Source organism: Battus philenor, unplaced genomic scaffold, assembly GCF_028537555.1.
Source record: "Battus philenor isolate CCGP_79_NKW_IND1 unplaced genomic scaffold, ilBatPhil1.0.hap1 SCAF_15, whole genome shotgun sequence".
Taxonomy (NCBI): domain Eukaryota; kingdom Metazoa; phylum Arthropoda; class Insecta; order Lepidoptera; family Papilionidae; genus Battus; species Battus philenor.
The window spans coordinates 7,952,597-7,975,156 of NW_027181677.1; the positions used below are offsets into that span (position 1 = coordinate 7,952,597).

Genomic DNA, 22,560 nt, shown 5'->3' on the forward strand with positions numbered 1-22,560 from the left:
ATATACAATCTGGGAAACATTTGAAGCCAATTGTTTATTATAGTGTTAAATGATGCAAGTTGAAGGTTATTTATTCTTTACTTTGTTAACCTACCAGGTATAGGTAGAGTCAATGTATTTACAGGAATATCCTGAAAACGACAAAAGATTTTATAACGACATCAATTTAAATGTGAACGACGTAACTTTTAAAATAAACGTAGTTTATAATAAAATGCAATAAGTAATCGACAGTAGGTCTAGGTACGTAGTAAAGAGCTGGATGCACGCGATTCCGCCATTAGGAAATGGGCGCCGCCGCAGCTCTGACGATAACGATTTCACTAGGCGGCCATACTGAATGGGGAAAATTGCGCTTTTCAGCGAAATGAAAGCCCGCTATGGTTGCAGAATTCCTCTTAGATAAAAAACGCACATAAATTTTCGGGTTCGCCTCCTCTTTGATATTATATGCATCCGGGCGCCGCAATAAAATGCGACCTAGATTAAAAAAAGCTTCGGCTATAATATTTATAGCGGTAATCAAATGTATAATACTCGAATCGAAACTATCTAGTCGGTTGCGTCCGTTACTGGATTAAGCCGTTTGATTGGATTTTATTTTCTCGCAAACGCTGCGGATAGCAGCTTGCATGGAATAATTATCGCAGCCGATTAATTAGGCAAATAGCGGGCGAAGCAAGCAGTTCAATCTCGTCTAAAAATTCTAATATTCACGAGCTTGCAATAGACAAGCGTTCTTGTAGCATAGTATAAATTGGAATTTGTAATAATACTGAGCTGCTACGGGAGCTTCATTTTTGAAGATTTTTTTTTTAGCTGTCCGTCGGAAATTGGGCACGGATGTTGCGAAAACTAACGAATTAGGAAGAGGAAGTAATGTATCTTACGCAACAAGGTCGCCACAATGACGCCAAAGAAGGTTGCGCTGACAATACCGCATCGCGGGATCGAATCTCTCGGACGAAGTGTTAAACAATGAATCTGGCATTGTTTGCTAACTACAATAAGTTTGGACACATAAAATTTAAGTAAATAAATACAGGAAAAGTTTACGTACCTAAAGGTTAAACGGCAAAACACATATTATTTTTAAATTTTAATGGCGTGATGTTAGCACTCGGTCCACGATAGATAATTCATTTCATGTCATTGAACCCAAGGATATGTAATCTTTACAAAAATAATATAGAAATAACGCCTAATGGAATAGTTCGCAAAATGTATTGACTAACCCACACGAGTCAAACATTTCAGATTTAAGTGACATTCGCGCGGTTTAACAGTCAATGTGACTGACTGTCTGTAGTATCGGTTCTCCACATTTTGAATTTATAGACAATATTGTTACGGTTCTAAAGAAACAATCTGCTTTTTTACTTTTTATGTAAAAAACACTTATAAAAAATGATATCATTTTTCTGTATCATGTTTGAAATTTTAAAACGTTTGGGAAATATACATTTAACAAATCAATTCATTTGTACTTAATTTTTAGAAGACGAGGAGTAAAAAGCTTACAGACGCTTTTAGCATCAAAAAGTCAATAAGAAGGCTTCATTAAAATCAGATTACCCGCCATCAATCAATGGCCGCGGTCCCCTATTTCGGGTGAAAGTGTAATGTAATTTAATTAATGTTTGAATAAAACATAAATCTTTTAATTATTATGACTTTCTCTTCGCTTCGCTCCCTAGGTTGAGGACCGTTGCCAAGGCCAGATACTTAAGTACTTCGAAAGGTCGATGTTTACTTCAAAACTGCTTTAATTTAATTTCGCTTGTCAATGCTGCAATTTACAGAGTAATGATCAAGAGATTTGTGTATTCATCAAAACCGAAGTTTCATAAACATTTTCATTTTAACTTTCTAAAAATTCATATATTCCAAAGACAACAATTAGTTTAATATACAAGTTACAAGTGTTACGTTGTCATCATGCTAGTGGTATTGTTTACAGATTTTGTTAGTTTAAGCAATTTTAAAAATTAATCTGCGGTTTGCTTTATAAGTAATGCTGCACCTAACTACTCGGACTTTATGTTACAATTTAATGAAAGAAACAGAAATAAAATTATAGAATTAATAAATTCAAAGAATATCGGTGAAGGCACTTAACTGTTTAGCTTTAGTATGTTCTTTCGACAACAAATTTGCTGGAATCACTGTTATTGTAAATAATTATTGCATGAACACATACTGTCAACATAAAGTCGTGTCCTAATTCTAGACTACGCTAAAACAACGCTGAACCGAGCCAAGTTAAATACAGCTTAATAAAATCAAACATCAACAAGAGACGAATGGTTTTGTCGAACCCAACAATTGTATGCGCAAAGTCTACTTGTTGTATTTGCTTTTAACCCCCTTGATATAATGTAATCAAGATCCGTTACCGACAAATCATCAATAGTAGCTTTCTGATTCATATGAACAATAACGATAAGTGTTGAAATTTATAGGTCGTAAACAGGAACATACTGTTCCTAAATAATTTAGACGTTCAATTTTACTAAAATTTGCACTGATAGGTCGCTTAGTGGATGCATGAAGAGAATTGAAGGCAGAAGGATCTGGAAATTTTATTTTTAATATAACTTCTCATCACTAGAGATAGTCTCCAAAATATTTTGTCTTCAGGTAGATCGCCAGGCGAGAGATGTTTTAAAAAGAATAATAAATATTAATAACCATTGTGACAAGCATTATGTTTTTCTCTTATATAGGATAGCCATTGTGAATTAATAAACAAGTAGTAGCAGTAGAACTAATTTAAATTCATTCTCAGAACGCAGAAAACCGTTGATATTAACTAAAACGCTGTAATTAGTTATGTTTCATGGGACGTGCATGAATTTTTCATTCGGAACACTTTTCGCCGTTATATCTGAATGTAACTCGTTGTCCTACTCGCAGTTCTTTAGCGAACGACGATATTTTTACGGTATGTAAAGTTCTTGTCCAACGAAGAACATTAAAATGCAAATTTCGACGTAAGGACATTAAAAACACAAAGGTTGTAGTTAACAAAGCGTAAATTTATTTCAGTGAAGTATTTATGGACATTCTTGCAAACAAATTAAAGGACGGGTAGGCGGCGGGCGTTTTTATCTACTTCCCTCTATTGCTCAGTTGTCCCACATCATGTCAAGATGAGACATACCGCGGATACCTCCAGGCCTTTTATAAACCAGTGGGGTTTTATACTTACTTTTTCAACGTGTGTGAGAAAACTCTCGTCGTGTTATTGTAATTCATTTAAAGTTATTACGTATCAATTTTCTCCGGCAACATTTCTCTAAGATTTACACAAATACAAAGTGGTGAATTCTTCTTATTAAATGTTTGTATTAAAAATAAAAAAATCCTTCTGGTAGTGGAATAAGAGGAATAGCCATTTTTGTTTGAACCACATAGGCGAACAAAAGCATGAAAATTTAGTGTTTATTAAACACTGCTTACTTGTTAACTTGCGCGTCCGTTTTTAGTTTTTTTATTATCTCAACACTAAAGCTGCCATATTGATCTGCAAAGGAATTAGGTTCAATATTTCAGTGTCGAATTGAAACTATTGTTACGTTTTCCGCAACAGTCGATAGAGGATTTACCGAAACCCGGTTCGCTAACGAAGTCGTGCTTGTTTGCACCGCGAACGCGCGCGATGTTTGCCTTAGTTCTATCAAAAAAAATTACAACTTCAAAGAGATAAACAAAAGCTATTTATTGAACGATATATGGGCGGAAAACCGACTGGCAGACCACTTGGTCGTAATAGAAATAATCAATCAACACTTAATAAGGCCTATGTTCTCTTAAGTCCACTTGTTTTAAATAATCCTTTTATAATAAAGTTGTATGTTAACGTATTCTACGTATTAAAACGAATTAATAAGCTTTAAATAGCTATTATTGAAATTTGCGTATTAATTAATAACATAAGCAAAATCCCATTACAAATTTTGTTATCCTAAATCATAGGTAAATAAAAAGTAAAAATCTTAATTTGTAATAGACACCGGTTTGTCTATAGTACAGATGATATCTGAAATACTAATTTTATCTGAAGAAAACGATGACATATGGTAGCAGCGATAGTTGCCGACCTCACGCGGCGTGCGCGAATAAACATCAAAACTTTAGCAGCTAACGACTTTAAAGCATGCAATATTAAGTAAGGATAATGAGCCCGACAGGAGAGACGTTAATCCGGCGTATGGTTAAACTTGGAGTTCTGTTGTAAAATACTTTGCCAACACCCTGCATAAATTATTACTCTTCGACATAAGCACGATCGCCAAGCGCGTAGGCGAATAGAAATTGTATGGAATGCGTAAAGATTGGCCGTATCGCAACAAATCTGCAATAAAATTCCTGAAACTATTTACATTTTTTTAAACAGAAGTCGCTGATGGTGATACAAGAGACATTAAAATAAATTTATAGAATTATTAGTCGTAGTCTAAGTAGGCCACGCTCAGGAGCACACGGACGCAGAAATCGAAAATTGTTCCTATTTCTTTAAGTAGTCGAGTAATGTTACTCGACAAGTTAAGTGTGGTTTTCAATAGGCCAGTCTTGATGGTTTCAAATTAAAAAATTATATCTCATTGCATTTTGACTGGAATACTGAAGCTATGACCTAAGATAATAAATGGTATGAGGCTTGTATTTAGTTACACTTACAAGAATCTAATGATAAAAGTGTATAATTTAATTGCAATGTATGTAATTATGTGCGATGAATGCTATAATACAGAAAAAAAAAGATGACATAATAACTATAAGGTTACTCGTTGTAAGTAACATTATTAAATTATCTTAGTTTATTAAATTATCTTATAAATTGAATTGTGTTAATAAGTTTGACTTGTGACGGAACAGTGTCTATTGTGTACAACATTAGCGCAATGCTTAGATATCATTACGTAGGAGTGAAGTAATTGCATGACAACTATTGTTTCAAAGTTAATAACAAGTAGCGATTTTTTTAATAACAGAAAATCAATAGGACTAAATATTACGATAAATGTTACAGTTTTGATCAAGGCTGTGTCTAAAATCTGATATCAGACGCTGATCTCTTGCCCCATTATATATTCGCATCAAAAATGCCATTTGTCACGAACGAACGCGATCGTAGATAGTTCCAGATCCCAAAGCAATAAGACCCTCGAAAATATGGAACGTCCATAATTTTTTTCCGTATTTTCATCGATAAGGATGAAAGGGTAGGGCACCCTACACGTAGTTCAAAACCTTTCAGCCGCCGTAAACAGGGCCCCGGGCATTTGTTCCTTGTCAGACGTAGTACGTGTTCTCATTACTAGTTACGCCTTGCGTATTGTTTGCCGACACCTATGTGTGACTGATGTGGAGGGCTAAGGAAGTTTCCTTTTCTTATTTACTTTCCACAACGAAGAAAAGGCGTTGTGTTCCTATGTCTATTTCTCATTTAGCAAGGAGAATCGATTAGGACCAGGATTGAAACAAATGTTAGAGATGTGACGTAAAATCTCTGTAAATAGATACAAAGTTATTTTCAACGTAATCGTAGGTTAGAATTACTCCTGTACCTTTGTTTCTAGTATTTTATTTACCACCCATATGATTAAATCAGAATATTTACAAAGTGATCTCGAGCATTTAACCGAATAATCTACTTTTTATTAATCAATGTTATAGTATAATCTTTTACAACAAAAACCTTTTTCCATTATTTCTTTTAAAATTTACTGTTAAAGGCTGGTATTAAGAGCTTTATGCTTATTAATATATTAAGTGTAAAAATTGTACATTTATAAAATTGAAAAGCAAATGTTAAAATTTATTAAAGATGTAGTGTACTAAATTAATACGTCTAATATTTCTTGTGACCTTCTAATTTTTTATTTATGTTATAGACGATAAATATAATTATGTGTAAATTTCCTGTTTATTATGAAAATCTCGAAATAAAGTATTTTAACGATTTAAAATTAATTAAAAAGTTTAGGGGTTTTAGACTGAATGTGGTGTCAAGGTGAGGTTCTTAACAATATATCCAAATCCAAAAACCATTGTCATGTAGGGCACCATTGTGCTAAATACAGCAGCATGAATAAAACATCTCTTTTTTGTTTTCAGTTAAGGATCTAAAGACCCAACTGTTGAAAAGAACTAAAGTACTTATATTGTATACAACAATACATAAACAATATTTTGAAGTGATGTAAACCGTGCCAGTGCTAAAGATTAGGCATATTTAATAGCTATGTACTTGTGTCGGTCTTAATTATCGTAGTTGAAATAGGTTCAATACAATAAAAACGAAAGCTTGTTGGTTTGCTGTGTTTTTAATTAATTGTCAAAAAGCAAAGACATGTTAGAAAACAAACATAACAAAATTAACGGTGTTTTATGGTCATTTGCAGAGTATTTTCGTTAAGTGATTAGCATAATTTACGTTCATGAAATTATAGTAAAAATTTTGCATAAAGGGGCTATTACTTAAAGAATTAAGCACTTAAGGTTGTGAATATTAAGTTATAAGGCACTTAAAAATAAATTATTATAAATAATGGAATTAGTTAGAAACAAAAGCAGTATGCTTGGAACTGAATAAGATCTTTATAAGTGACCAATTCTGTCCTGATTCTCTCATCTGGACTTGGTATCCTCCTTGTTACGGTGTATACGGTAGCAGCCGCGGCCTGGTCATCCTCGGTGACGGGTATAGTAACGTAGGGTTCGCGGTGGAAGTTACGTGTATGCTTAATGATCCTACAGTAATGGGGTGCCTTTATAAAGGATGACGATATTTGGACGAAAATTTCTTAGTTTCTCCAGCGGAGATGGTCGCGGACAGGCATCTGGTACCAGCAGAATTTTGATTTGCGTAGTGCAGTTTCCATATACGGAAAAGGGCTATAAGGGTTTGTGTCTGTGCTATCTAAAACTATACGCTAATCATAATGTTTCAAAAATTACGTAGTTGCTTAAGTGTTATTATGTTGTGATCACTTGCCAATATACACCCGTAACCAATCTTGGTTATAGATGTAAAAAGGGGTGAATGTATAGAACATTTGTTTTACCTTTTTCAATCACTCTATATGGAATGCAAGAAAATGAGAAGGACAAGAGAGGAATGAATGAAACATCTTTAAAAGGACAAGATGGAAATAAGATTTTTTTTTATTTTTGTTGTAAATAATGTCCCTGCTCACACATAGCGGATGAGCACGAGGGGTTCCTAAAAAAGTGTTGGTAAAAAATTTACTCTGTATAAAGTGATTAATCTGAAATATGTTACATTAATATATTTTTATTATGGGAATGCAACAGGCCAACAACATCTGGCGGTACAAAGGCTACATATAAACAATAATTATTTTTAAATGTTGGAATCCAAATTTTGAAATCGATTTTTACATATAACGTTATTTATTATTTCTGGAACTATTGATTTTTGGATAGGGTGTATCATGTATTGAATGACAGTAAATGAGCAATACATTTATCCCTAAAAAGCTTTTACACCTATAACTAATCACCCAGAATCTATATACGGTTATAAATAACTTCGTTAAACTCTTTAGCTTATTTAATAAATTTGTTCTATAGTTAATAATGGAGTCTTATTAAAGACAAAGTGGCTGACGCGATCCTAATTCCATCGACATTTTGGCAAATAACGTGCGTATGCCGAGGCTGTACGTGTCTAAAATCGTCTAGATAAGCAATGCGACGCCAGCATAAATATTTTCACAATCGCATGGCGCTACTGTTACTAAATAACCGTGTACTCCCTACTCAATAATACCAAGGCTTTCCACTTTCAGTAAACGTTTGCCTTGCAGTATCGAATGCGCTGTTCAAATTTGTACAGAAACACGTGAATTTATCGCATGGACAAACGAATAGATTATTCATATTATTAAATGTTATTGCCGAGGTAAATAACTTAAAAAAAGAACTTGTAAATTATGCGTACAAACATGTAGACGTAGTTGCATAATAAATAATTATATAAGTAAAATAAATTAAAGAAGAAATATTTTGGAAGTCATATTTATCGGGAGCAAATGATTTGGTGTAAGTACAGCGAAATCACTTTTAAGCCTTCATGTAACCATTTTAATTAATGTCGCATAAAAATTCCATTTGTAAAATGATATCGTAAATTCGTGGAAAACAACGAGTTAACTGTCAATGAAAACTGTTTGCGAGCGCAAGGTCTCACCGAGTGAGCGGCGGAATTCGTCCAAATGTCAAAACCACTTCGAACTTTTACAAATAACATAGACAGCAGGTTCATTACATGCGAAATTTTATTAAAAACTTATTCGTTGTCTAATAATTACGGCAATGGGTTTGATTTTAATCAAATTAATTTCCAAAAAACGAAACGGTTATGTAGAAAATAACGAAGTAATCGAAATAAATAGCATGGGTGCAATGAAGTAGGTCACACGATATATTTGTCTAGATAAAGAGATAACAACAATCTTAAGGCACTTGCGTATTTCTCGAAGGGTTATAGAGTCTGATATTCGTCATTAGTGTAATTTAAGGCCGGAGGTTAGAGATAAGGGAGTGTCAGACGATCTACTTCTCGTAGATATACTGCGTCATTTACACACTACATTAAATTTATGATGACTTTTACTTCAAATAAACTAAAGACCTTTTAAAACAAGGTTAAAGAGAAAACCTTATTAAAGAAAATAGGTAAAGTTAAATTTTACAGCGAGTGACATAGTAGGTACTTATAAAAAGTTGCGAAACTAAAAAAAGGCATCCCAAATTTTATCTAAGAATTAGAAGACGTCGGGAAAATTTGTTGTGTTCGTATTTTTGGTAAGCGGACAATAGGCAGGCGATAAATACAAGATTTAATACAACCCTACGTGCGAGTCCCTTTGTTAACATGTTCTAAGTAAAGATTCATTATGTTTGTGTAACAGTGACAGTGTGGCACAGAAAATGTTTTTATTGAAAAAAATTTATTGTAACTAATTTATACAGAGCCCCGCCAAACAAATCAGACTACTGATTCGCCGAGCAAAGGACATTAAGCCTGCCATGTAAGTCTTCCAGGTCACGCTATTTGCATACGACCTCCACCGAACATAGCTCTCCGCTATTAACTAACATTGTTAACAATTAATAAGCCTGTACATTTTATCCTGCAATTATATTGAAGGTTAAAATCTATAATTATATGCCCAATTAATTATCGTTATCGCACCTAAATCATCTTCTAGCTTACGTTTCTTTTTATAATTAGGAATAGTTTTGACGTACCTCAAGTGACACGATGCGATACACTGCTTAAAAAAGATTCCATGACACGACACACATGCAATGAACAGGCACAAGGTAAAACAGATGTCACAGCTAAACAAAATAAGGCGATCACTATCGAAGTGTAACATACAAAGCGTTTGCGGGCGTGTTTACAAAGCCACGTGTACGGAGCAACGCGCCGAAACCAACTGGGACGGACGATCTATTATAGCGGTGCGCGTGCACAGGCCCGCGGTCCATTTCCCCCACGCGACTTACTCCGTTAGAATTTGTCGTACAAATAATGTGCTTCACTCAATTTCCTTTGCGTGCACGTTGCGAAATTCTTCGATTTGCACAGGGTTGCCAGATATTGCTTTGCAATTTATCGGGACACTTTATATATATATATATATATATACATACACATACATATTTACATTATTTACTATATTCTACAATGGGTAATCTTTTTATTGAGAAATATGTAAATGTTGGAAACAAAAATACAAAATTACACGAATTCCGGGTATTTTTTTTACAAAAAGTACTTGGCCGTTTTTGTTGAAGATAGTTAATGCTTACTTAAATATTTACTCTTAATAAAATGTTTACTTTTTATAGTACAATCTAAAAACAACTATACCAAATTTTACGCTTGCTAATAAGAAAGGAATACTAAATTAATAACCTAACTATATGTCTAATTATTGCGGGCAGTCATTGATATTATAGAAATTTGTACATAACTATAAAAATTATAAATCCCGCTTGTTCAACACATGTCGTCGTTGTGTGTGGGAGGTACGAAATGTCCTCGTACTAAGTGACGTGTGGAGATATTGTTTTCATAAGACACGCGCGCCTAATGCGTACGAATCTCACATCAACACGTCTTAGAAGATGGATTGATTGTTCAGAGTGTATCACGTAGGTACATTCATCACAATCGTTCTATAATCCACTTCCATTGTAATTCTTCGCTGACAGTTGACTTTGACCCGAATGACGGTTCCGCATTTACGCGTACAGTGGAATTCACCGGCTTGCATTAACAATTTGTACGAGTTATAGACTGTGATAGTAGCAATGGCCTGAGAGGCATATGGTGCTATTTTGTAGTACGGATTGAATTCACATGTTCGAACGGTGGGGGCCTGAAAGTATTCAATGACGTCAGTTTCTAAGCACACAATTGGTTATATCCTGTTGTAAGCCGATCATTAAATGTTTAACACAGATTGACTGTTCGTAAATTTAGGACTAAACATCATTTAATTTAGCTTAGGATTGAACATGGTTACAATCATCATCATCATATTCGTGCTGTCAGTAGATTGCATGTCGGTACAGAAAATTTGATGATCGTTTTCCTTGACGCAATGTGACGAAGGTGCCTAAAAGCAGCGATTGCAATATATCAATAAATATTTACGATATTTCGTAATCAATAAACTGTATGTTAGAAGCAGAAAGGTTGTTGGTTCTATTTGTTGGTCGGAAAGAATCGCATTATTGAAGGCTTATTACATCGCACGCAAACATTTGATAGACATCCACGATAAATTATTTACCTTCCTATCGTTTTTGTTGATTTTCGAGTACAAACAACTATTATTGTAATTACATTGTACATGTAATGCTTTCAGCAGAATTTGATTAAAAAAGCATAAGGTAGCCTATAAAATGGTTATCATTATAAAAACGGCGTATTACACTCGCAAAACTAGATATAAATTTACAAATTATAATGAATAGACACAAGTCAAATCGTTTATAAGTTAAAAGTTATAATAGCGTGCTAGAAATGATTTATCATAATCTATTGTAGTAGAAAAGACAAAAATATATGTGTAGATAATTAATATACGATTGTCATCGATAGCTTAAGTATGTTCTCTTTGAAGCATGTGGTTAATATTTCTAAAGATGATGTAAATTAAAACTGTGTATATGTATTGAATAAAATCCACTGGCGTAACAAGATTAGTAGAGATATGATAAAAGTAATGTACTAAAGCACAATCTCGACTTGCCAGGCGGCGCCTTAGAGATTAATAATGTCAGCCGCGAACTAATGTTCCTTTTGTGATTAACTCATGGCGTATTTTTGTCGAGGAAGCTGCGCCGGTTTAGGATAAATGGTAGGAGGGCACATAACTAATCACTGCCGGCATGTGCGCTCGGGGCTGTTTATTAAAGCGAGCGTTCTGCCGTTACACTGGCCACACGATGACTTATATGCGCTGATTTAGATGATTTTGAGCCGAAACGAACTCGACAAATATGTAATCCGTTAGTATATAACGTAGCGGGGGCATCCCATTACCCAAAATAGCTGTTTTTTCTCTTAATGTGTTAAGTGTGAATAACATTCGATTTGCAAGATATATGCAATATTTTACATTCTATTGCCGCTAAATGCAGAACGGCTAAACTCGTAAATTAACGAGCAGTAAGCATTACAGCTTACTATTCGTAATGAATTTGTCAGTTTCGAAAATGAGTGTGTCGTTATTACTTTAACATAAATAGATTCGTTTGCTATTTTCCCTTTAGTAATGGCATCGGAACCTTTGCGCGTTTTTCTTGATGCATATGTGACGTCGGAACTGGCTGCAGCGGCTTTCCGTTATTCAGCGGTATTGCGACAGGTGTCGTAGTTTTCGCCCGTATTCTCGAAATCACGTTTCCAATCTTCATGCTTCCAAGTGCCACTTTCCCGTTACATGCTGTATGGTGTCAGAGCGTTTAGAGGTCATAACGACTTGTTGCCCCGTTTTTGTATGCGCTTCGAGACAGTCGCGTTTAAAGTTGTGGAGGATTTATGCTTTGCTTGTTAAAGTTTCCTGTCTACAGTAAACATTCACATTCGAAAACAAAATTTTTCGAAGTTTTATAAAATTTGCAAACTGTAAATAGTTATTAAATGCCTGGCTTGTGGATGCAAAGCTATATTTCAATGAAAATTTGATTGTAGGGAATTTCAAATATTATTCTTTGTATTCTGATACTGCTGTTACAATAGGATGTCGATGTTTACTTATACGCTTAGACGTCTTACGACAAGTGCTTACATTGAAAATAAATATTGAGATGATGACGAAAAATAAAGTCAACATCGATCAGAAAAGCAGCCAGCACTTGGTCGCCGTTCATATTTATTTCTATATTCGGATACACGGCCAACAAAATATTTTTTAACGTAATGTAGAAGAAAACCTTGCAAGTCAGCCTCGCCGCTGGCCTATAGCATTTATAACTTCGAATGGGCATAATTAAGTTGATCTGTCGACCGTCACCTTGGGAAATAAGAAAATATTGTTTTCTTATAATCTTATGTGACGGTTTTTAACATTGTTAATAATTTCAGTCAGCTGCTGCAACATATGACCAAGAGCAATAAACATATTTTTGTGTAATAACATGTGTTTGTTCAGGTTGTTGTATTTACGTATGTATACTAATTGTAGGTGAAGAAGCTTCAAAGGATTGAATGGATACTGACAAATGAGGACATTTATCTGTATAAAGTGATCTCATTGAGATCTATCACATTAATTTATTTTTACTATTGAAATGCGACTGGTTGAAAACTGTTGTATAATAAACACCAATACACAGACACAGATAGTAAACGATAACGTAGTAATCTGAATTAGGAAAACACTGTTACTACATTATCACTACTTTATTTATTATTTCTGAAACCATTGATTATTGGATAATGAACATTTTTTGGAAATTTACGAACATTAGCATCCGCGCTTTGTTTTTAAAATTACATTTATTACACACGAAAATTTTTTTTTTGCTCACGTTTTGCTATGTAAACGCGGCAGTTTACTAAGTCTCTTAAACTATTGTCTAACTTAAATCGTAAACTATTTACGACCGAGTTGAAGCCAACTAATATTATGATTTTTTTAAATAATCGGTGTCTATTTAAGGACGTCCCACCAATACCCAGTTTTTTAAATTGCGGTTCTTGCGACCAAAAGCTAAAGCTTTTACACGTATAACCAATCACTGTGTCTGTAATGTAATGGAAATGAAGGAAAGTAGTCTTATACTGGTTCAGAAGTGATAGTCTTATATCGATGACATCTGAACATAGCGCGTTTGCTCAAACAATCTAAGATTTGGTGGCCTCCCAATCTGGTAAAAAGTTTATGTAACTGAGGGAGCTCGGGCCTCGGGCTTTGTTACTATCCTAACCTAACCTAAAGGTTAGGCGCTTTTACCGTTTTGCTATCACCAATCTGCGGAATAGGTATATGCCAGTAAGGTAAACTGTGAACTTTTGTCGTAAAAAACTAATTAGTTCAATTTTAATTCAATTACTAAGGCTAACTAAAAACAGTTGTTAAGAGCACTGGTTTCGGCGTGGTTAGATTTAAATTGCACGTATGAAAGATGTTTTCGTGTACTTTAGACAAGCAACTATGATAGATCATGATGTACTCAGTCATTTGCATCATCGTGAAGAGACGAATAATGCTTATAAATTACAAAAATTTTAAAATACACCTGTCGACTTTGTTGCTCAACAGTCATATTAAATGTACAATTGTAGTGCGCAGTTTCATTTTTTGTAGGCTTATACGTGGCCAGTGATTTGGACGTTGGTTGGAGACATATATCAACTATAGTAAGATAGAAGATTGGGTTGGAGTCGTATGGATTTTCATAATATATTATGAACATATTCAACCGCTTCAAAATTTTTTAAATTAAAAATAAATGTTTAATTAGTAAAACTTTAGTACAAAAAAAATACATTCTTTGAATGTTTTTTTTTTCTAAATACAATTTAACAATTTAAATAAAATATAACAAAAGCCGAGCGTTGTCTGCAATCACAATCGGTCGGAGAGTAACGTGGAGCAGACACAAAGCTGCGACGTCGGCGGTAGAATGTCGAGGCGCTACTTACGAGCCGGTACGCCGAGTCGTAACCCATTTTATATGAAAGGGAGTTGTGTTACCTGCAACAAAGGTAAACATCGGATCAGTTATTCTCAAACATGTAAGTGCAACTACCAACACATGCCGACAGACCTATATACATGAATTTCTACTCAAAAAATATTACTATAAAAAGCTATATAAAAGAAAATATTAATAAATCATAAGTAAAGGAATCAACCAACGCTAGTGCAGCATGCATTAAGGTGAGCACAAAGAGATCCCTTGTTGCTGAGAGTAATTTTTCCAGTCAAGTTTTGGATGGCTCTAAGCAGTAAGATTAAACAGATATCTTTAAAAAGAGAATTCATTTAAACGTAATTGTATGGCGCCCTGGACGATATTGTCCAGAGATCGTTAGAGCGTCGAAGAATTTGAATGCAACTTGTAGAGGAAATAGAAACCAGTATTTGCGAAAAAAAATTCAATGGTTTTTATTTCGCGAAACTAATTTTTTTTTTTACGTATTTTGGAGGTTTCAGTATTTAAACTATTATGACTCTAGTGCTGTTGAAACCGCTGTACCACGCTTTAGGCGCGCGCCGGGTCGGAGTGCACTCATGCTCTAAGGCGCGGCACAGCGGTTTTGGTAACACGGTATAGTTAACGACTTATTGACTGCTATTAGAATTGAAAATTTGTAATGAATTGTGGTTCTTATGGAAATATTGCTACATGCATTAGAAATTTAGCAAATTTAGCAAGATAATGTAAGAAGCGGACTTTCTTATTAATGTTTTTATGTATATTTTAAGAGATAAGCAGAAGTAAAATAAAGCGTAATTATTTTATTAAATTATAAAATGGTCCCGAAAATTAGTTGATAGGAAATGACTAATTAATATATGTATCTACAAGAAAAACTGTAGTATAAAACACCGAAAAAACAATTGCTTTTACGAAATATTACGTTCTTATGATTAAAATGTAATAGTTTGGCCTTTACTCGTTGACCCGGTTTCCTGTAAATTACTAAACTTCAATTTGACATCTAATTTTATCCTTTAGTGATTCAAGTGAAAATCTATGTTCGGTGTTCGCTCACGTAGTACTGGTATTTTATATGCAGGTAGGGTACTTCGATTTCAATTATGCGCATCCGTAATATTCGTATTACCGAAGAGCACATATAACACTAACTGCCGCCCGTGCGCTTCGTTGGCTCACAGCTATATATTCAGTTTGATTTACAAATATGTCATAGCTATGTTCATCTCGACCCGTACGTATGAGAGTTCCCTTTCTGTAACGAAACGTTTTCGAACAACAACATGAAATAAAGTAGTAGATGGGTGTTTTTATATTATATTACTCGCTCTACCAGCCGACCGCTTCTAGCAAAAGTAACTGGTAGTTAAACTGGTAGTTTTTGATACACCATAGTTTGATCTCATATTTTTATTGCATTATACTAGTGTGCGGATGTGTTTATTTTAAAATTAACAAGTTGTTCGTCTCAAAACTATGTATTATCAGATAACACAACAACATCTTTTTTGTCTAATACTGTCTCTTTAATTGTTCTTTGTTTTGACACAATAAGAGACCTTAATGATAAAAAACATAAGATCAGGCGTTTTTTTGATTTAAATGTATTAATAATACAAACATATACCACTATAGAAATGTACGTTTGCTATCGTGTAAACTTTAACGAAAGCTAAAAGAATATAGTTGAGACATAAGAATGCTCAATTTTTATATCGCATCAGTCAGTTTTACGTGACTCAAATGTCTGGAGACCGTATATTATGTGACGGGCGAGGCTGTCTCGGCGGGTGTTTCATCTAGAAAAGACGGTTTAGATCAATGTGCGAGCGGTGGCAATATCGTCGCTATGAATAGTTGCTATACGGCATCCGGCCCATCTCCTGCTGTGTAAATTTTACATTGAAATTTTTCTAAAATGAATACTGAACAAAATGCATCGCTAGGGTGTAAATATCGAAAATAGAGTTTTTATTTTAGCATTCGATTCTCTGTCGTTCCATGGCATCCTGATTGCGTTGATATTGCAATAACAACGAAATGCGATAAGGGTTTGGTTATAGTTGTTGGGTGCTGCCTAACATGGAATCTTATTTAGGGATATACTCGATTATGACGGGGGTGATGCAATGAGTTAAAAAGATGTAAGTAGGGTGGGTTACAGTAGCGTTTGAAACACACCGGTTTAAATACCTTTGGGTTGGTGTATATAATTGTGTATATGCATTTATTTTTTAATATGGTTATTATACTACGTATATATATTAGACAAAAATGATAAGTAAAATATTCATAAATTTTACGCACATTTCTTATAATGAAGACCATTATAACTAGTGTAAAGAGCACTGTATTAATTGCTTTATAGTTGAAATAAAACAAGTTTGGTCAGAAGGAGGTCAAGTTTGCGTGATTTTAGCGGCCGCGAGTGTTCGAGCGAGTCGTCCGCCAGGCCTCCCAACTAGCTGGAGTCGCAAAATCGGATGTCGGCTGCGATTCAGAATCGCATACAACGTTAAGAGTCCGAGGTGGATTGGGAAATCGTCGTTGAAAGAGGGCCGTATTCTGAATTAACAATCAGACGGCAAACATTAACATAAGACCTTGCGGTCGGATCGCTTCGAATAGAAGATGCGGCGAGGCGACGCTGCTCGAACGGGCAAGGTTAAGGAATGAAGCGTTAACAATTACAGAATAGCATCGAAGTATGTAGTGTTGCCTAATATTACATATTTTAAAGGTCTACAGATACTTGTAATATTTATGCTGCATTTATTAATTACAACATGATTGGAACATACATGGACAAATTTGTTGCCTAGCCATCAAAACAATCATTCACAGGTTATAATAAAGCATATCACAAATAATAGGCCATCAGCGTGTCCGCCCCTGACGATATTGGTAACGCCCAAAAATCTTAACGGTCCATTTAATATACGCTAGGTTTCTAAAATCAAAGAAGAAAATTAAAAAAAAAACTCGAAGAAACCCTGACGGAAATTTTGTCGAAATAAGAACGAAATATTTATGACACTTTGAAAAGTTATCCGTCTCGATGAAAGTGCTATCAATATAGCTCTGCCAAATTTAATAACATACCTCAGGATATCTCCTATTAAATTTTGTGACATGTTTTACTTCTTCTTATATTTTTTTATGATAGGATTTGTGGTAAAATCTTAGTTTATCATGTTACATAGTTGCACAAGAGAATCGTGAGACAGGATTAATATCTTTCTATTAATTACTTTTTGTCTTATACCTAGAGAGAATATAATTATTTTATTAAAAATTAATTTAAAAGTTATAATAATATTCGAAACAATTAACAATAAAAGGATTAATGAACATTGCTCAAGGTTTTTGTATACTTACGGGTAACGAATATAATTAATATTTACTGAAGTTTACAAGTATTTCGCCCTTGACTGAATACGGTCCGAGCTCGTATAAGAAAATTTGATTATATTAACTAAAATGAAAATCGCAGGAACAATATGACGTGTTCTTAAAGTGAACTTTATTGAGTGTTAGACCCTAGTTATTTCGCATAACGAAGCATCAAAATTAACTTTACAGCAAGCCGTTTTTCTTGGTGCTATAAAAATAAATAGCATTTTAAACAATGAAGGGGTTACATTAAATGTGTTTAATTTCGGTATCTCTTTTACGACGATGGCTGTAGGTACTGCAGTTTATTCGAGTGTCTGGGGGAGATCCTGAATTCATGAAGATACTTCGGCAAATTGAACCTTCTAGTTAAAAAGGGTGAGAGGTTTGATCTCTGGCTTAAATTAAAGAATGTTTAATTAAATACCGGCTCCAATTAACACAGTAATGCCATTAAGATTAATAAAGAATGAAACGGACGCGAACGGAGTTTTTATTTCCAATTTCTTGCTTTTATATTTGCCTTGATGTGTTGCTATCCTACTTGTATAAATAATTCCTAAAAATAACAACGCGATGACTATTAACGACTTTACATGAAATATGCAAATTGGTATTGTGATATGCAATATAAAAGGCATTAAACGGTTAAGAATAACAGTGAGCAGTAACCGTCATCGCCCATTGCAACAAATAAGGAGACAATAAGAAAATCATACTCGTTCTACTGTTAAAATTATAATTATTTATGTCCAACATTATCATTTCAGCTGTAGGAAGTGTACTACAGGATAAGTTTGCAACAGATTTATAATGTAATAATAGATTTTCAGTTGAACGGCAATACATATATATCACGCAGGGGGTGATTAGTTATAGGTGTAAGAGTTGATTACATAATTTTTTAGCAAAAAGCCTTTTACACATACACACACACACACATATATATATATTTATTTATAAATAGACAGTAAGTTCTAGCAGTACAAAGTCTACAGGGACAAATATAAAAACAATAATTAAAGTTATGCGAATTTCGGAAACGCTTTTACTATATTATCGTGTTTGTTATAATTACTAAAAACATTGAATTTTGGACGCAGTATACCATACATTTGTTGACAGTTATCTATGTATTTACTCATATATAATCTATGTATTACATAGGAGTAAATACATATATATATATATCCTATATAATCTATGTATTTACTCCTTTAAACTATTTTCTATTTTATGTATTACACCTATAGCTATATGTAATCCCCTTGTCGTTTATACTGACCTCTAACAATGCTAGTAATAAGCTTGTAACATAATAATAATAAGTCAAACATTTATCCTATTTTTTAATTTAAATACTTTTTCGTTAATTAAAATAAAAACAAATTTGTCTGTGGCTTTTAATACTTAACGAAAAAAAAAACTTGTTATTCTGATGTGTCTGTGAGTTTGTACCCCTCTTGTGTATTTTTATGTGCTTGCGGTTTATTTGCCGTAAAATTAACATAAAAAGTTGCTGGACGTTTGTTAGGATTGCAAAAACACGTAGCAAACAAACACAAACATTAAATTAAGTTAATTGCATTTAGTGAGCAAAGCAGCATGTTGGAGATAATTTCTAGATCATTGAGTCGCACATATATGTTATGAATGAGACATCTTCGACAACGTCGTTACGGTTGAGATGTTTTTGTTAAAATCGCCTAAGTTCTAGTCCAGCATATTTTTTGTCACATATGAAAATACCCTACCATAACAAAGGGCGAATATTTTTTGGATAATGTTTATTCAGTTTCGTTCGTTGTCGTCATTGTAGCCCACAGACGGAAACTGGATTCCCCAGAGATATCCATGGGGGGATATACTATTATCACCACGCTTGGCAGGTGGGTTGGCGATCACAGTGTGGTATTATAGTATGCAGAGAACGTTGTTCGCCCATTCTCTAGAAACTTGTTTTGTATGCAATGGTCATCCAATGTAAGTAATGCACAAAGTGTGAATTATGTAAGATTGTTTTAGGAAATCGAACCCGTGACCTACGATCGCAAACATCACACCTGTAACCTTGGGCTTCTATTGTTTCATTTCACTTAATGGCCGCGTATTTGTTACCTGGTAAGTGTAACTATCACATAAAATTACTATTAATATTAGTGGTACTTAATAGTATATAAGACAACATTTATACGGACTACAGTACGTAGTACGTAGACTACAATAGATATTTTCAAAAATCAACTGCAATAGGTTTGCTTACGTTTTAATAAAGTTTGAATTAACCAATTATCATGTAAATTTTTAAGGAAACTTCAATCTCAAAGAAAAAAGTCTTGCCGAAAAAAAATAATGTCTCGTTTGGTAATAAACCACTGGAACATTTTTGTACCAAAACTGTATTTAATACTTTAATATTATAAAAAAAATATTAATTTAGCGAAAAGTATTAATATGTAATTTATAACATGTCCAGCATCTTAACCACTGCGCCAAGTGTGCTCCAATAACGTTCCCGTAATACATTATCTCGAGCACTGATTTATACATTTAAACTTTAGTCTGCAAATACAACGCCGAGTTTATGTTAAAACTTCGATAAAGTTGAAAAACAAAATTGATCATTTATAAAAATGAAAAATTTATTTGGCTGGGAAACGAAATGTACAAGTAAATACGTAAATGTACAAGATTAAAAACAATTGTTAGAAAGACGAATAAATTGATTCGGCGCTACATAATTAAAATCAGAGAATTGAAATTATCAATTAAGACGTGGAAAGTGTTTTATGAAATATTCTTATAAATTAATTGTATGCATTTACGTAACATCGGTTTATCCTGTTGGAAACACAATGTAAAGTTTAAACGAAAAGAGGACTTAACAAAATGTATTTGCTTAGGCAAGTACAAATGCAGACATAATAAAGACGTGTAGTAGCAACGCCGAAACAAATTAAGCGAATCACAAGACGAATGTCTAGTTACGAGCGAGTCCATCAGCCGGCGGGCGGCGGCAGGCGGCGCAGTCCGTGTGGCGAGGGCATAAAGATTCAGCGCCCGTGATTAATCACACGGGAGGATGAAGATAAGCGGGGCGGGGAACGCTACCCACAGCTGATCGCACCTACATTTAATGCTTATGCTTTTCCGCTCCACTGACGTAGGAAAACAACGTTCGAGTTTCTACGCGACATTCTAAGGTGTCGGGGATTTGTCTCGGCTAGAGCGGGATAATCAAGAGCCTCGTTATTAACACAAGACCTCAGCTGTCGATGACACTTTGATGACACTAAGTGTTCACTTCAGTTCTTGCGGCGTGCCACCGAAACGCTTCAACAGCCATCTGTGTACACTTCGGCGGAGAGTGCGCGCGCACTGCGATCAATATCCTCGGCTGCGTCGGCTACAACACGCGAACCCTACTTGAAATTCGTGGGCCTATTTCTCTAATGCAATAAAATATAATTTAACAAAAACCAATGTTAATTCACAGTCAAATAGATTTAATCTTTGAGTTGCTTCTGTTGGTGTCAGAAAAGTGTGGTTACATACGAAATACATGTGATCAACGCAGGCTATTCGCAAGTACGGTGCACAACTTGTTCGTAGTTTGAACGGGTGACGGTGCTTAGTTCGCTTTGGTGCAGTATGAGAGGAGGCCACTTGTAACATAGTTATAACGGCGTTCAAATCGATCGCCCTGCTTAGTCAGAGCTCGTTGCCTCCGATGCTTCACTGGTAATGCTTAAAAGCTCTGTCCCCATCGACACTTTTAATAACTTTGCGTGCAAAACTTGAAAACTAATGCGCCGAGTTTACGATTTATATGCTATCAATAGTCACGCATGTGTATAAGGGGACGAACATGACAGAAGATCATGTAGTTATATGAATACTAGAACCAGAGAAAGTATGGTAATGTAAAAGAGCGGTACTCGTCGTATCTTCGCAATATTCGGGAGAATTCAGAGGCAAATTTACATTAAGTTCGCCCCTTTTAAATATTTTCAAATAACTTTTTTTTGAAGCAGCCCCGTCAGGATCGAAATAAATCACCGAACTTTTTCTTCTAACTGAAATATTTTTAAAATTGCACGACGCAATGGTTATGTTTAATACGTTAGTACAGATTGAGGATTTACTTACGACCTCGTATGAATAAGCAAAACTAATATATTTTATTAAGTTGTTTTCGGTTATTTAATATTAATAAAGAAGATAAGGAATATATATTTATTTCTTTATAAGGAACATATACTTTGATAATATATATGTTCCTTATAAAGAAATAAATATGGGCAAAATTAAAATTTGTTTCGATAATCACCTAACACATCTTATTTTTAATGTATTCCTTTATCGTATTTAGTCATTTCGTTAAATACTTTAGCGAACTTTAAAGGTTTAATTAAATATTGTGTAATACACTACACACAATATTTACGGTAGTGGCAGCTCTTAGTGGTTAAAGACTGTGGCACGCGGTTGACGATTGAGGGTTCATTTTCTGTCAAGTGTATTTTCTTTCGATTATAGGAGCATTGTTGTAGAAAAATAGTTAACAGGCCTCCGTAGTTAAATATGTATTTAGTACGCAGATATTGTTCTGTGCCTGTGGGAATGATTTTTTTTTATCACGGAGTAATGACACCAACAAACCATTTACTATTAATTAGTAAAATCAATTGTTATTAAAAAGTGTTGTAAATTGTTTCTAAGTAATTAATAAAAAAAACCTAGTTGGAATAGACAATTTAAAGTAAAATAAAAGAATGTATATCTGTCTCTTAGATACAAGACGTGGACGTAACAAGTAAGTTTATTAATGTATTTCTGAAGCACTATTATGAATTTTGAATAATATGGCTACGAACAAAATAATAAAATTGAATTCTGAAGCGCCCTCAAAGGACCCGTACAATGCGAAATATGAAAACTGCT

General features: G+C 34.2%; 1 protein-coding gene across 2 annotated transcripts in view; it reads right to left on the reverse strand.

Moving 5' to 3' along the window:
- The window catches only part of gus (gustavus), a 97,152-nt gene that overhangs the window by 38,964 nt on the left and 35,628 nt on the right, over positions 1–22,560 (reverse strand). The window contains exon 1 of one of the 2 annotated variants that reach the window (XM_068761655.1): positions 9,286–9,548. The exons of the other annotated variant lie outside the window; for it this stretch is intronic. Coding sequence (XP_068617756.1) covers positions 9,286–9,416 — 131 coding nt within the window. The 5' untranslated portion in view covers positions 9,417–9,548. Of the gene's footprint in view, positions 1–9,285; positions 9,549–22,560 lie in introns of those variants that run through there. 2 annotated transcript variants of the gene reach the window in all.